The sequence below is a fragment of the Sander lucioperca genome, chromosome 9 (genome assembly GCF_008315115.2).
Source record: "Sander lucioperca isolate FBNREF2018 chromosome 9, SLUC_FBN_1.2, whole genome shotgun sequence".
NCBI classification, from domain to species: domain Eukaryota; kingdom Metazoa; phylum Chordata; class Actinopteri; order Perciformes; family Percidae; genus Sander; species Sander lucioperca.
In genome coordinates this window covers 39,695,855-39,712,710 of record NC_050181.1, presented here as the reverse complement: position 1 = coordinate 39,712,710, position 16,856 = coordinate 39,695,855, and the positions used below count along the sequence as shown (strand labels likewise).

Here is a 16,856-nt window from a genome sequence, read left to right as displayed (position 1 = left end):
TTTAAGCTCAATATGTGTCTGGTTGGCTGTGCCAGATTTTCAGTAATGAAATCTGATGTAGAAGGAGTTCATCAGTGTTATAGCATGGTCTGTGTGAATACTTGATTCTGATTGGCTGAAGGGTGTCCATAAAAAGTGTTACAGGACACCTACCAAAGGACTTCCGGTGAAACTGACTGTTTACTGGTCTAAATGAATGCGTTACATTAAAAGAAAAAAGAAATGTGAATCTGTTATTTCCAACACTGTGTGCTGCTTCAGTGCCTCATCCTCTGAATACCACAGAATGGCGCTAACACACAAGCTGCAAGAAGTAAGTTAATAATGGGCCTCATTCACCAATATCTTCCTAAGTTTTCTCTTAAATATGTTCTTAAGAAAGTCCCTAAGAGAAGTCTACGTCGGATTCATCACGTGTTCTTAAACAACAGAATTGTTCACACCTGTGTTCTTAGGATTGATGAATCTCACGTCTTCGTAATTGAAAGCCAGTTGTTCTTAATTAGCATAAGAAAACGCCCCGCAAATTGCCATATAAGGACATGACACTTCCTGTGTACCTCCTGGGAAACAGGAGACGTTCAAGAGATGGTTGTCGGAGTCGCAGATGACTTGTACATTGCAGTGGTGGAGGAAGTACTGAATCTCAGTACTTAAGTAAAAGTACAAATAACCAGAGACATATTTACTTTAGTAAAAGTAGAAGTACCACAATGACAACCCTACTTAAGTAAAAGTGAAAAGTACCTGATTTTAAATGTACTTTAAGTATTAAAAGTAAAAGTACTTGCATAACGAGTTATTCTCTTAATCTTATTTGCATATTACCATTTTAAATGGTAATATGTCCACTACCACAAACAAGGCCTGGCTTTTAAAAAAAACGTTCCTATCCTAACCAGCATAAAACGGAAATATGTTGTTAGATTTGGAATGCGGTGGGTTTTATTCATGGATGTATTTTAAGACGGTTTTATTTCCTTTAACCATGGGAGTGTAAGCAAATAAAGTGTGTGAAGCAGCGAAAATGGGGAGGAGATGTGAAGAGGTCTAGCCAAATAAATAAGATATGAACGCGTCTTACGCTGCGGAGAAGTAAACAACGCTGTGGAGAAAAATAGATGGCAACTTTGATTTAAAAACGGGAATAATAAAAACGAAACTTTTTCATTTTCACTTTTACCGGAGACTGTATTACCGAGGGTCAGCGGCGCTACGCACGGGCTCTGGAGCACCGGAGCCGGCTTCGAAGCCGATGAAGGTTTGGCGGTGCCCCATATATATATACAGTATCTATGGCAACCAAACTTCACTAGTGAGACAAAGGTGTGACGGTCAGGAAGACGTTTTGACGGGGAAAAACTGATCAGAAAATGTAACGGAACGTTGTAGAAATGTAGTGGAGTAGAAAGTATAATTGCTGCAAAATGTAATGAAGTAAAAGTCAAAAGTATGCACTATCGATTCTACTTAAGTAAAGTACAGATAAAAATTTACTTAAGTACAGTAACTAAGTATTTGTACTTCGTTACATTCCACCACTGCATTTTGGCCCTATAAATAGCGCGATCAATCACCAAATAACGAGGGATTTAATCAGTTTAATTGCTGATGTAAATTGCAGTGTTAGTGTTTCTTTGCATACTATGATTTTTTTATTCAACAAATGATCAGAAATACATTACAGTACAATACTATCATTGTAAATGACTGTAAAATTAAATAAAATGCAATAACCAATTATTTGGAGCAAACTGTCATCACTCAAATGTGCGTAAGAGTGCTCTTGAGTGTTCGTAGATTTTGTTCTTAGCTAAGAACAAATCCAAGATAAGAAAACATTAGTGAATGTCAGAATCTTCGTAAAAAGTGCGTAAGTGGGGTTTAAGAACACATTTCTTCGTAAGAATGGTTGGTGAATGAGGACCAATGTTATCTCACATCCGTTCGCTGTTCTGGTCGCTACTTCAGGCTGCAGCCGACAATAACATTACACATTACGGATAAAACTGTTCGCAAAAGTTGTTATATTGTTTTGGGGAAAATGACATGGCTGGATAGCTAGCTTGTCTTGTTGTTAAATATAGCCCACTGTCAAATTATTTTTACATTTCCTGTAGGAAGATTAGCTTAGGAAGATATATTTTAATAACACTAAAAGCACTTACACAATGAATATCATGTCTTCTAATCATACATAATGCCCATCAGGTTATCGTGGGTTGTAAATGTTACTGTAAACATCAAAGAAGCTCTCCTTTCTGTGTAAAGTAGGAGCCTTCTGTATGTCCTTGTGCTTTTAGAGTTACTATCATTGTTGAATTAACAACAAATATTTTGTCCAAGCCCCTTTTATTTCCAGTCTAGACAACAGGAACATGGAGAGGACCACCAGAGGTGAGTGCTGAGAATGGGAAAGTGATGTAGTAAGTCACTGATAATGATTCTATATGTGATGGTGAAGTGTGACAATGATGAAGCAAGGATGAGAATGATGAATATGAATATGTTGGAAATTTAATTTAATTTTTTCATCTGGTATTTGTAACATTTTCTGAATTAACATTAAGCTCTGCAATGTTAAGTGTTTAAAGTGCAGATGGAGATTGAATTAGACAATTCTTTCCAAAAAATGTGGTTTAATGAAGATGATTATGAGTTATTAAAGGCCATATTTGTTTTCATATCTTGTACAGGCAGGTTGTACTGACTAAGTCCTAAACAAAGTCTAGTACTGGTTGCTAATACGGCTGATTAGGTTTAGACGTGCGCCCTGTGCGCTCGAACATAGCAAACGGAGAGTTCCATGTTACAATTATCTCGCACCGTTTATTTACCTCCATATATTATACAGCGGCAATAACTTTGACTCATAATACATGTACATGTAATACAAGCAAGCTCTGGTAATGGCCGGGGGATGGGCCGCTGCTACCGGATGTGGGGCTCTCCGTGTCCCGCTGGAGCTCCGACTGCAGGTCGAGGTCGGCAGCGAAGCTTTCTGGCAAAAGCAGTGTTACTACGCTGGTCGATCCCCACTGATGACAGTCCGTCTGCGGCTGCAGGCCGTGGAGCTCACCGCCAGTGTTTTAGTTTGACTGTTAAAAAGTGTTTAGATAATTAAAAGGTATTTATTTAGAAGCGGGCTGGCTGCTAGTTAGCTAATGCTAGCATGCTATTCCACCAAGTTTCCATGCTACATAAATAAGCCGGACAGAGTTGTCCCTCATCTGGCGATAGAAACCATGCTTTTCCCATTCTGTTAGCTCAGAGCTCCACAGCCTAAGTCCAAAGGTACAAATTAGTTTTGCACCAAATGTATCGTCAAGAGTGTTGTGAAAGTCGAGGTGCGCAGATTCGCCGAATTCGATGCGAGAGAGCACATATGTGAAGTTGCAGTGACAGATTACAAGAGGTTGTAATCACTGAGTTGTGGTTGTGATGGAAAATGAACCAGAGTAAAAAAAAAAGTATACGAGTAAATGTTGCATTATAAGTTTGCAGCTGTCATTGTGTTCATGTAAATATCAATCTACACATTTGTGTATTCAGAATACAGGTGTGTGAACATTTTCTACAAGTGCAAATTTCAACTTACAAGTTCAGATTTTTTTTACAAGCTCTCATGTTTTTTTTCTTTGTATGACTTCAAATTCAGATCACATGTGTGTGAATATTTTTTACAAGTGCAAATTTTATTTTTACAAGTGCAAATTAAATTTTTACAAGTGCAAATTTTAACATACAAGTTCAGATTTTTTGTTCTGCAAGTTCTCACATTGTATTCTACAAGCTCTCCCTTTTTGCACCATATTTACCTTCATATAAATGGCCTACCTGGGCTGACCCGAAGTCAGCTGAGCCACAAAGCACATACAGCCCCCTAGTGGCACAGGGCAAAATTACATGAAATAATACAAAATGAAAAATGGCTCATATACCTTCTCCTTGCGTAAACATCCTTTTTGTCGAACAGTCCTGGTGGGAGAACTGGTTTTCGCGGAGATAAAAGCAATTGAGTTGAGTGCCGTGCGGAGCGAAAGAAAAAAAAAAAAAAAAGAGCAGAGCGGGAGAAGAGGAAATACGGAGAGAGACCCTTAACGTTGCTCTGAAACACATGGCGGAGGCAGAGAAATCAGTACGACCTAAGCCATCCAAGGTGTGGGAGCATTCACACTAAATAAATCAAAAACGTGTTAATTGCAAGATAAGCAAAAGCAACACGGCATGGCACAGGCGCACCACGGTGATGATTCAGCACCTCCTAAAACGTAAACATGTTGGAGTCCTTGATGAGGAGGGAGTTCAACAGCAGGGTAAAGTCACTACAGAATCCTACTTTTGTTCCGTACGTAACGTCCCTCTTCTGGTGCTGGTGTGGTGTTTACTCGTTATCCAGCTTGACCAGCATGACAAGCTAGCGTTAGCTCGTTAATAACAGTAGTAAAGCAGGACTAAAGACACGTTTTTATTCACTCGCCTTTTTTGGCCCATTACTTTTTCAATCTATTGTCATGTATATATTCTGTGCTTTGTCCCATATCAGTTATTGTTCACGTATATATTTGTGTGTGTTGTACTTTTTAATTTCATTTTAAAGTTCTTTTATAGCACATTGTCATCTTAAGCTGTGTTTAAATGTGGTGTACAAATGAACTTAACTTGCATTTACTACAATGATGGTAATAATTTAATGAATAAGCTTCAAGTGTGTGTGTGTGTGTGTGTGTGTGTGTGTGTGTGTGTGGTCTGTATCTGCTCTTTGGGTTACTAACCTTTACACCACTATTAACTAAAACAACATACATGTAAGTATGTATTGAGTTGATGTAAATTAATGTTTTTTTGTTTTGTTTTTTTATCCGATTCATCGAAAAAATAATCGACAGATTAATCGATTATTAAAATAATCGTTAGTTGCAGCCCTACTCCATATATTTTCACGATGCTACGCCCTCTTTTCACGTCAACAGGCCCAAAGTCATCTACGCCAACGTTAGTGAATGGCGGTAGATCAGGAACCACTCTCTCTTCTGGCAGGTCTGCCATTTTTTGCTCACCGGTTTTTCCACCATGGAGCTTACAGATGAGGCATCTTGATATGATCTTCCTCACTGCAGTAGGTCCACTTGTGAGCCAGTATTATCTCCTTGTAGTGGAAAGAACATGAGTTCTACCTCCATGTCCAAGCTGTAAATGGACATGACGGAGGATAAGGTCGGAGATGTGTTGGTCTTTTGCCAAGATGAGGGGGTGTTTAATGTCCTCAGGGATTGCTGCCTTATTTAGCCGTCCCCCAACTCGTAGAAGTCCTCCTTCTAGAACCGGATCCAATTTGAGGATGATGCTACTTCTCGGAACTTGTGGCTTGCCAGAGGTTAGTGCAGCAAATTCAGTGGGGAAATGGCAAAAAGCGATTATGGAGGTCTCAGCCTCCAAGAGATCTTCCAGCGTCACCTTCTGATTACCAAGTGATGTTGAGAAAACTTGCATCTCCTTTTGCACATCCAACCTTGCTGCTCCAGTAGCACTGGTGTTTGCACGCTCCAACTCTTTTCTTTTCTCCCTCAGTTTGAGCAGAGTTCCTTTCAGCTTAATGAGCCATGCAACTGCAACCTTCAATCTTTGCCAATCAGAGAAATGGGTCATCAGTTGCGATGTGGCGATGGTGTCAACAAATATTGCATTGACCGTCAGACTTCTCTTTACTTCTGGGTCGCCGGCAGTGACACTTGAATCCACAGGAAATGTTGGCCACGTTTCTTCAGGTTCCCGTAGGAATTCCGGGCCTTCCATCCATCTTTGCTTCACAAGATCTTCTGCCTTCAATCCACGTGAAGCATCGTCAGCAGGGTTCAGGGATGTGGGAACGTATCTCCACTGCTCAACTTCCGAGTTGTCCCTGATGGTGGTTACCCTGTTTGCTACAAAGGTTTGAAATCTCCGGTCCTCATTCTTTATGTACTTAAGAACTGATGTGCTGTCAGTCCAAAAGCAAGTCTTCTTTAGTGAAAGCTGGAGCTCTGATTGAAGCATCTTGTCCACTCATCTTGTGAGCTCCAAACGGGGAATGGTGACAGGCTTCAGGGGGGCCACTCAGGCTTTGCCAAATAAGAAAGCAACATGAACCCTCTCATCCATGTTCTGCATCCTCAGGTAAGTAGCCGTACCATAGCCGTTCTCGCTCGCTAAAGCTCTACCTCGCGAAAGCTGGAGGTATTGGATCGTCCCAATCACACTTCGTCCTGCATAACTCCTGGAACAGCAGCTTGGCAGAAGTACTAGAGGTGCCAGGAATCCCAATGGATCATAGACTGAACTGACTTGACTTTCAGCTTGAATTTGAAAGTGTCCGTCTCGATACACCACTGCAAACCCAAAGCTCTGTCCAATGGCAGCTTATCCCTGTCCAGATCAAGCTCATGCAGGTTCTTGGACTTGAGATTTTCTGGGAGGCTTTGAAGCACTTCTCGACTGTTACTGATCCATTGAGTGAGGGTGAACCCTCCTCTGCCGCAAATGGTTATAAGGTTCTTAACCATGGTGACTGCTTCCTCTTCAGAGGGCAGACTCTTCAGTAGGTCATCCATATAGAAGTTTCGGTTGACCGATTCAATCACTTCTATTGGAAAGTTGGCCTGATTGTCTTCAGCGGTCTTTCTAAGAGCAAGGCAGGCGATACTGGGTGATGAAACCGCTCCAAATAAATGGACAGTCATGCGATGCTCTACAGGATCTTGCTCCAGGTTACCTTGAGGCCACCATAAGAATCTTAAGTAGTCCCGGTGTTCCTCTGCCACCTTAACCTGGTGGAACATAGCCTTTATGTCCGCCATTATGGCCACTTGTTCCTGTCTGAACCTCATAAGAACTCCAACTAACGAGCTGGTGAGGTTCGGTCCTTGCAAGAGCTGACTGTTGAGCGAGACCCCTTTGTACTCTGCTCCACAGTCAAACACCACTCGTAGCTTTCCTTTCCGTGGATGGTACACGCCGTGGTGCGGGATATACCACACCTTCCCTGTTGGCGTTTCCAACTGATGCTGCGGCACTTCTTCGGCATAGCCATTGCTAATGACATCAGCAAGAAAGTTGTTGTACTCCTCATGAAAGCTTGCGTCTTTCTGAAGTTTCCTTTTCAGACCACGAACACGTTGCATGGCAACACCAAGGTTGTTAGGCATTGAAACATTTTTCTCTTTGAAAGGCATTTGAAAAGTGTAGTGTCCGTTCTGAAGCTGTGCAGAGCTTTCCATTATCTTCACAAACTTCTTTTTTTCCCTTGACATTTCTTCCTGTTCTGCAGAAGCTTGCTCATTGAAGTCGTAGTTGTACTGGCTGGTTAACAGTTCTTCAATTCTGTCAATGGCAATTCTGTTGGCATAAACTGAAGGGTGGTCACTTCCACAGTCGCTACTTCCTCGTAACGGACAATTTATTACCCACCCCAGTAGGGTTCTGATTGCGTAAGGTCCATCTTCACCTTCACGACTGTTAATCACTTCCCAAGGCTCCATCAACTTGGAGGCGTTTGTGCCAATTAACAGGTCAACTTCAGTGTTTATATGGGGAATCTTTACTTTGTCTAAATAAGGCCATTTTCATAGCTCCCTTTCGCTGATTATGTTGGCTGAAGAGACAGGCATCTCTTTCTGGGTACACACTTTGGGAAGTGGATAGAAGCACTCACCAGAAAGTCCTGAAATCTCCAGACTGTCAACAACGGAGCTTTCTACTGCGTTATTATGGCCCAAGGTGCGGATATGAATCTTGAATTTGCGTCCTTCCATGTTCAACTTGTCAATGAGCTTCCTGGTGCAGAAAGTTCCTGTACTCCCTGGGTCCAGAAAAGCATAGGTTTCAATAACCTTATTTCCTTTTGAGCACTTCACCTTAACAGGCAAAATGGGAAGAATTCCATTGCAGTGGCCAGCCCCTGTAAGACTACAAGCAGAGGATGTTGTACAGCTGTCAGAAGTATTTGACTGCTCAGTATTCTTCTGTTCACCATCCTTCTGATCCTTCTGAGTAACCCTTTCCTTCTCTCCTATGTGCAAAACACTGGGGTGCGTTCGGTTGCACTTGTTGCAAGTGATGCGCCTGTCGCAATTCTTGCAAGTGTCCTGTGCACAAGCAACTGAAACACAGACCTTTTTCCTTTAGATAGTCCAGTTTCTCCCTGTGTGTCTTTCTTCCCAGTTTAAAACATTGTTCCAAAACATAATTACCAGCAGCACAATACAGGCAGGAAATAGAATCAGTCTTGGTAAAGGATGTCACTTTGTTCTGAGCCTTTTCCTTCTTGTTACCATCTGGTTTGATGCATCTATCCTCATTCTTGTGAGTGTCTGCTTTGCATCCATCCTCAATGACCACCTGTGTTGCAAAGCTATTTCTTCTCAGCTGTGGTTTCACCTGTGAGTTGCTTGCTTTTATAGTTCCTTTGATAACAGGAGAAGTGTCTTGTATGTCACCAAAGACTGGATCTGAAGTGATTCTGACCTGGTGCTCGATGTATTTCACCATGTCTGAGAATTGTGCCCTTCGACCAGTTTTCTCCAGTATCTCACATGCCTTTGCTCTCCACTTGCCTCTGAGTTTATACAGAAGCTTCTGACTCAGAATCTTTGTTTACTGGCATCTTAAGTTCCTCCAAGTACTGAAGATCATCCATAGCGTTGGAACACTCACGGAGGAAAAGTCCATAAGCTTTAAGCGCTTTGGGGTCCTCAGCTTTGATACTTGGCCATCCTGTGACCTTCTCCATGTAGGCCGCTGTTATCGTAAACTCATTTCAAGTGCTCCTTGAGCAATTTCTTGGCAACAGCAAATCCTTTATCTGCAGTCATATGAAGGCACACAATATCCCTTGGCTGCCCCCTAGTGAATTGCTCAAGATAGTACAAACAGTCTCCTTTACATCTGGTCTTTGCTTCCACGCAGTGCTCAAACACCTTCATAAAAGTGTTGAACCTTAGAGGATCTCCATCATAAATTGGAATTTCTCGGCGCGGCAGCAGTTGTAACGTTTGCATTTGAACAAGGAGAGCTGTTATGTCATTCTGTTGTTGCAGCAGATTGTAGAGACCTGCTGTCTGATTTTGGCCTTGCAGGGGTTGAAACACTTGTTGGCCTAGAGTGGGTTGAAAGCTTTGACTGAAGGTTGTCTTTGATTGTAACTGAGGGGGTTGAGAGCCTTGAATGACAGTTGGCTTTGGCATGATAGTTGGCGTGGCTAATGGTGAAGCATTGCTTTGCAGTGGTAGAAATGCATGTCTCTGTGAGGGCATAGACACAAATATTGAGGCCTGCGGATTGAGAGAGGTGAGCGGGAGCTTAGATCTAGCTCCTTTCCTGATGTAGGAAGCCATTCCATCAGATTGCCTTGAATGAACGCTGCTACCGACCTGTAGCACTGCTAGCTTAGCAGAAGTGGCAGCTATCTCAGTGTCCAGCTCAAGCTGCTCCCTTTTTCTCCTCAAGATGAGCTCCTGCTTCTCCAATGCATGCTTATCCTTTAAAGCAGCGGCTCGAGCCAAGAGCGCGGCCTGTTCCGCCTTCGCCCTACATCTGGCTGAAGAAGTGGAAGATCTGCTACTTGAGGATCCGCTACTTGAGCCATGGTGCCTTGACTGCACATTTGAAATGCTGTCTTGAGGTCGAATCTGATCTTCCTCTACCTCATCCTTTCCACCAGCAGCTCCATTTCCATTGCTGGCATGAACCTCATTTTCAGCATTGACGTCAACAGTTTGAGTTTGCTCAGTTTGACCTGGCAAATCTTCATCATGATCATCACCCACTTTGATAGCTGGACAAGCTTTAGTGTCATACAACCATTGATTTGTATCCACAAACTCATTGATATTCAACATTTTAGCTTGGTACCATATTTCATGTTTGTTTGCTTCATCAGCAGGCAATAAACCCAATAAAGATGTATGCACCTGCTGTATTTTGTCACACAACACATTGAACGTGTTAAACTCATTTTCAACCTCACTTATATGCTCTTTATCACCCATCAATTTAGCAATAGATTCTTTTGAGTTCGACAGTTTCCCAAATTTAGACTCTTTCCTTTTCTAAAGTGGTTATTTTTTCCAACAAAGCTTTGGGTGTTAATTTAACCACACGTTTTTCAGTTACAGATTTTACCCCTGCACCCTTACAAAGTTCAGTCTGAAGGCCAAGTTGGCCTTTTCCCTCTTCGGCCATAATGACCACACAAAGTGAATTAGCTTATTAATCAATAAGCCCGCAAAATAGTTTGTGTTGCGCAACAACTCGTCTAGAACGCAAAGTTATTTTAGACGGTTTGCGAGTTTGCTACCAATGCATTGGGTTTAAGCGAATGTGTGCACACAAATTACCATGGCCATTCACAATATCAGCGCTGATCACCACATACCCCAATCGAGCGTTGGCTTTGATGAATGGTGTCCCGGTGTGATGATGCTGGTATTCTGGTGGCCCTGTAGCTCGCTCCGGTGCAGCTCCAATCCGCAATTGGCAACTCCAAACATTTGCCCACCTCACATCTGTCGTTTCCAAACGAACACCGTTAAATCTACTATGTAACAGGTCCGCGTCCTCTCGATGAACGGTTATCCAAATCGAAGCAGTTTTCGACTTAAATGTACTGACTAAGTCCTAAACAAAGTCTAGTACTGGTTGCTAATACGGCTGATTAGGTTTAGACGTGCGCCCTGTGCGCTCGAACATATTGATGAAATGGAACTATTTCTTTTGTAGAAACAGTTCCAGTTGAAACTCTGAGTCTTGAGACATGTCTGAGAAGATACATGCTGAGCTCAGTTCATAAATAGCCTTACCACTTCCTCATATGACACATTTTGCAAAATGGAGCTTGTCGTACTTCTCTGTGCCGTTTCTCTGCTGCATTCATGTGAAGCTCGAGGTAAGAAATGTATTTTATTCATATTCCCTGTTGTTGATTGACTTTGTCTGTTTTCAAAGTCAAAGTTTTTTAACTGTAGCACTTTTTCAGCAATAGAAGTTGGAGCTCATTTTTGAATTATATAACATTGAGAAATGTATACAGATTTCAACAGTGGTGCTAATAAAATGTAAAACTAAAACTTTAATTGAGATATATTCAGCACTACAGTTATGTCAGTTATTACCCCATTCCTTAACCTTGGGTCACAAAACAAAATGAGTTGTTAAGGCCCTCAAAAATGTGATTAATTCAGTAAAATAAAAATCATAATAAAATTCCTTCAGTTTCAAGAGGGCCAGCTGGTGGATGTCGGCGCTCAGGCCCTAATAATTGTGTGTTTCTCTCTTATTTAGAAAGTAAAATACAGAGCTACATTTAATTAAAATGTGCATCATTCATTCTTGTAAGGCCTTACAGTAATACTGTATGCTGAGACAGAATGATCATTTTCAGTTATCAGCCAGACAACAATTCTATTTCTGTATTTTAATATTATGTGTATTTTGATGAAGATGTGGATCCAGACACATATTTAGAAATATTGTAAATCCTTAAATATTGAGTTATTTAAGTGACAAGTGTGAAGTATTTGTGCATCCTTGGCAGAGGAACACCATTTAAGTCCTTTCTAGTTCTAGTTTTTTAAATTGTCTTAAGTTTTGCTTTGAATTTCAATTAATCTGTAACCTTTACAATCTGTGGAACTTTTAAAAGGTGGTTTGAGATGAATTATAGCCAAAAGTTTTAAAGGTGTAAATGAAAATAAAATAAAGACTGAGTAACGTTTTACTCAGGTTAATTTCAGCTTCTCTACTCAAGAAAGCTGTGTCTTGACACAAAGCCTATACAAGGCATTTTAAAAGACATCCCCATCCAACCCCTGACAAACCATTAAAGCTCTTACTTGATCATCCACGTGTTAGAAATAAAGTAGGAAAGGGGTAGAATTAAATACAAGTCATACAATGACCAAAGAACAATATACTGTGTGTGATTTTGATTGTGTGTCTACTGTTTTACAGAGCCCAGTGCTGAGACTCCTGTGTTTGTGAGGAAAGGAGAGGATGTCTTTCTGAATGTCACAATAGCTGATGTTTCTACAGAAGATCTTGTTTTCTGGAGATTCAATAAAACAGTTAATTTAGCACGGTTTTCACCTGGTATATTCGTCTTTGATAATTACAAAGAAAGGATTGAGTTTCTTGAGAAATACTCTGTGAAATTGAAGAATCTACAAGAGGCAGACAGTGGAGTTTATACTGTATTAGTGTCTGGGGATAAAGAAAAACAAATAACTGGATACAAGATCACAGTTCAAGGTGAGTTTGTAAACATTTCAGACACTGATGGAGAGTTTCTGCTGCCATGTTTCTAAAACCTCTCCACCTGCCTCTCCCCCCTCAGATCCAGTGTCTCCAGTTAATCTGTCAGTGGACTCTGTGTCTAACAGCTCAGACTGGTGTAACCTGACAGTGAGCTGCAGAGCACAGGACTCTCACATTAACAGCATCTTTAGATGTGACACCCACACCTGCAGTCAGGAGGGAGGAGAGAGACCACAGGTCACACCCTCTGCTGCTGATCTCCATGTCTACCTGTCCAATGGCTCCATCATCTGTAACCATAGCAACCAGGTCAGCTGGAAAAAGGACATGAAAACAATTGAAAATGTCTGCCCCCGACATGATGGTAAGACTGAAAGACAAATCATAAACAGCTGATAATAGCCTAATGAACAGTTTGAAATTTAGACTTAGTGCATAAAAAGCATAAAAACTCTGTAAACTCCATAAAAACTTAGAGCATAAAAACACACAAACACAGTTTTTTTTCAACACAAACTTATATATAAGTTCTGAACATGACTAAACCACCTTGCAGGGTGAAATACAAACACAACTAATGTACAGAGATGTTATGTAACCCTTTTTAAATGGTTTCAAAACAGTATCCTGACTAAACTTTGACATAAACCAGACTGTGATCCACTCAGCATCCCCTGATCTCAACTGTTAGTCAAAATAATTCATAATTTCTGCTTTTTTAATGAAAAAAGTGACAAAAACATTTAAAAAAGTGACAAAAGCATAGACAAAAGGAAAAAGCAACAAAAAAAGTTCATTTTCAATTTGACCCGGAACGACAACAGGTTCATGGTCGACGGGAAGACAACACAAGGGTTGAAGGAATATTAAATGACGATAATATGAAAAAATAAAAAAATAATAATCACGTGTGTTTGGCATAGAATGGGCCATCTGCCTCTATAAGTGTATTATTAAGCACAGAACATATGGGACAGCCCTTGATTGTGAGTGTTTGAATTAGCACAACTATATACCTGTTAAACTGAAGAACAAATAAACAATGCATCAACATCATGCTGTTTAACAGTCTGTAGAACTTAACTGCACTTTACTGTGCATGTATTTTAAATTGTAGGAATCAAACTACAAAGTACACAAAGATATCTTAACTGATATGTTGCGTCCAGTCCTGTTGCCCTGCAGAGTCACAGTGTGGATCTGTTGTGTGAGTTTTGTAATGTTGTGTTCCAGGTCCAGAGAGTGTCTCTGCTGGTCTCTCTGTGTGCCTGCTGAAGACAGCCGTGTTGTCCGTCGGTCTGATCATCATGGTGGCTGCTGTCATCACTGTTCACCTCATGGAGAAGCTCAAGAAGCACCAATAAAAACTTAAAGTTAAAGATACACTGTGCAGCTTTTCACCACTAATAGCACCGTGAAACAGTTGTTATGAGTGAGACCCTGTTTTGTTTGTATTGTGCATGCACGAGCCCTCAGAGAGACATGGTACATTCCTGCCACTGATGTCATGCTGTTCCACTGATTGACAGTAGGTGGCAGTAACACACCAGGAAATGCACCAACAAAGGAGAGGAGGTAGAAGGCTGCAATCCAGAAAACATGGATGCAAACAATGTAAGATTTAAAAAGTATTTGTTCAAAATCTGGGAAAAATGAATTTCAACTCATTTGTAAAGGTTAAATGATACTTTAAATGCAATTTTGCAAGTATAATTCATGTAAATATTGTTTCTCCAAAACAAACAAAATCAAACAAAACTCCCAAGGGCACCTTTTATGCAAATGCTGATGATTCTAGATTATCCATTGATTATACCCAATAATCACTGTGCTCACTTTGTAAATAAAATGATTGTACAGAGATCTTCCAAAATACTTTAAAGAGGCGCTATGCAGTTTTGGCCATTTCTTCGCTTTTTGCTCGCAGGTTTCTCTATAGAGCTCCCCCTACAGCTTCAGAATAGATATTTGGCAGCTCCTGTGTTTACTTGTGTCTGACTCCTCGCTCAGTCAGTCTGCCGTCTTCCTGACGCTGAGGCCAGCGGCTTGCCGGCCGAAAGTTTGCAAGGGTGGTTTTTCCGCTCACAGGCGCTAGGGGTGAGCGAGACGACCACTATTCAACTCAAAGAAAGTCATATAACCATTCCAGTGACTCCGAAGCTGTTCAGTTAAGGTAAATTAAGCTAAAAAAAAACTGCATAGTTCCCCTTTAAGAGCATGTTATCTCCTTAACAAAAAATAACAGTTATATTCTTATCATTAAGAGCAAAGATACAAAAAATAGCCTTGGTGTAACCCTGAATGTTATTAACAATGTTCTAACAATATATATGTGTATGTTTATATGTACAGTATGTTATTATATTTGTTCATCTTTGGGTGACTGCAGTTTCTGTTACATGCACCATTATTTGAGATTCATTAAAGCTATACTCATATTTTGTGGTGATTTTGTGAATTCATGGAAAGATCCTGGCCTCTGGCCTGTGCAGGTTCCCCTTTCTTCAGCAAACAAAGTCTGTATTCAGTGGGAACATACAAGTAGTTTACCAGTTTACCACAGGTCTCTTTAGTTTTCCACACTGACTCATCTGAGAATGCAAGAGGTGGTAATCATAGAGCTATGATAGAGGAAGTGGTTATTGTTGCAGTAAACACACAGTATTGTGTAGTTTTTTGTAATGCAATTTAAATGTTTTTCTTCTTTTTTTCTCAGGGTTTGTTCCTCATTTGTTCTGACACGACAGTGAAAATTGTCCTGAAGCTAAGGGACTGTTCGTTATTTAATTAAGGTGCCACCGGAGGAGTTTTGTGGCCTCTAATGTAAAAAGACATGACCCTACCTCTGGGCTAACCCACAAATTCATCAGTAAGGTTAACTGTATAGATAACGACTAATCTAATGGTATTTAGTCAGCTAGCACACCCCTGTCTGTCTGCCTCACTCTCACGGCGCTGCAAGGCTTCAGTCGGGATGAGAGCTGACAACAGCCCCCGGGACACATCCACAGTCAGCCCCCAGCCAGCTAGCAGCCAGCCAGCAACTATCCAACCCAGTCAGCACTTTACTCCAGTGCTAAGGACGCTAACAGCAGTTCACTGAACCGTCGGGAACAGACCCAGGCACCCGAGTCAGAATAGCGGCCATTCTTAACGTTACATCTCCGTTAGCATTACCGGTGACCCCCCACCCGCCTCGATTTTAGCCGTCTTTACAGTTAGCTAAATTTACCTGACAAAAGGGGGATAAGTAATTTAAAGATGTGGTAGCATTGGATCTGGACGGGAAGGATAACTCTGGGAGTTGGAAGGAGTTTGTCGCGATTCTGCCTTCTTACTCTGCGAAACAGGTTCGTGGATCATAACGCACATTGTAATTAAGAGCAGATCAGCATTGTGAGGAGGAACAGACTTTATTCCTGCAGCAGGTCAAATCAGAGGATTTTAATCTTGATGTTGAAGATGGTTTTTGTTTTCGTCAGTTTTTCCAATTTTGTCTAAGTAATATTAGTCTCTTCTCTATAACTTGCTCTCACGCCCACAATTTGTACTTGTCATAGACAGTTTATACATTAAAACGTAGGTATTCTTGTCTTCTTTCAGCTAATGGGTTCACGTAAGCTATAGGATTCATAGTTTTTGAATGAACTGCCTCAAAGTGACAAGATGGTCATAATTTTATTTATCCTCATTCTCTCTTGAGTCAAAACGCAAACAAAGAGTATTTTGAAACTGCGATTTCAGACTTTGTTTTATTTTTAAGGCCTTGTGGTGCTTATAATGAAGTCATTTCACTGATGCCACCTATAGTTTAGGCTGTCTGTCCCTTCTTTTCACAGGTCGCTCTCAGTGTCCGTTAATGGCAGCAGTCTAACAGCAGGTGATACGGTCGTTAGCTGATTACAGGGATCAAAGGGATCTCCGCACACACACACACACACACACACACACACACACACACACACACACACACACACACACACACACACACACACACACACACAGGGCTAACCCTAAATAAAAGTTATTATAGATCAACTCTTCAGGCTTTAGACCTCATCTGATGTTTTATCCTCATTCCCACAAAGACACTTTAAGGAAACCTTGACTTCTTTTGAGTACGCTCAAGCTCATTTAAGTCCTTGCTGTAAAACTCCCATTTTAACTTCTTTAATTGCTTAGTATATATTGGAATTCTTCTTACATATTTAAAAGTAACTACCTTTTTTTCAACCTGGACCCCATTTCCCCATACATTGCATCTAATAGACTGATGTGACCAAAAATCTTTGAATTTGGTCCAGTATTGAGCGGAATAGCAATGACGGGCCAGCGTGAACCGAGCTTCAATGTCACCTAATGGAGCAATTGTGCAGTCTTGCTTTTTATGCATAAAAGTGCTTTTTTTGCTACTGACAAGTCTCAGATTGTTACTAAAAGTGTCTGACAACATTATCGATCTCAGGACGTTACTTTTTGTCTGAAGACAGCGGTGTGGAGAGTGGAACGCAACTCGAGAAAAAGGCCTTCAGGATGTCTTTTGTTTCAGAGTAGGCTACAGAAATCAT

At 40.9% G+C, this 16,856-nt stretch overlaps 1 protein-coding gene across 1 annotated transcript; it reads left to right on the top strand.

Moving 5' to 3' along the window:
- Window positions 1–10,844: 10,844 nt before the first annotated feature.
- Window positions 10,845–14,264, top strand: LOC118495916. The gene is made up of 5 exons (XM_036005459.1): window positions 10,845–10,921; window positions 11,986–12,282; window positions 12,368–12,652; window positions 13,522–13,595; window positions 13,886–14,264. Exons 1-5 carry the CDS (start codon window positions 10,864–10,866, stop codon window positions 13,904–13,906), a joined length of 735 nt encoding a protein of 244 aa, XP_035861352.1. The 5' UTR covers window positions 10,845–10,863; the 3' UTR covers window positions 13,907–14,264.
- The last annotated feature ends 2,592 nt before the right edge of the window (window positions 14,265–16,856 follow it).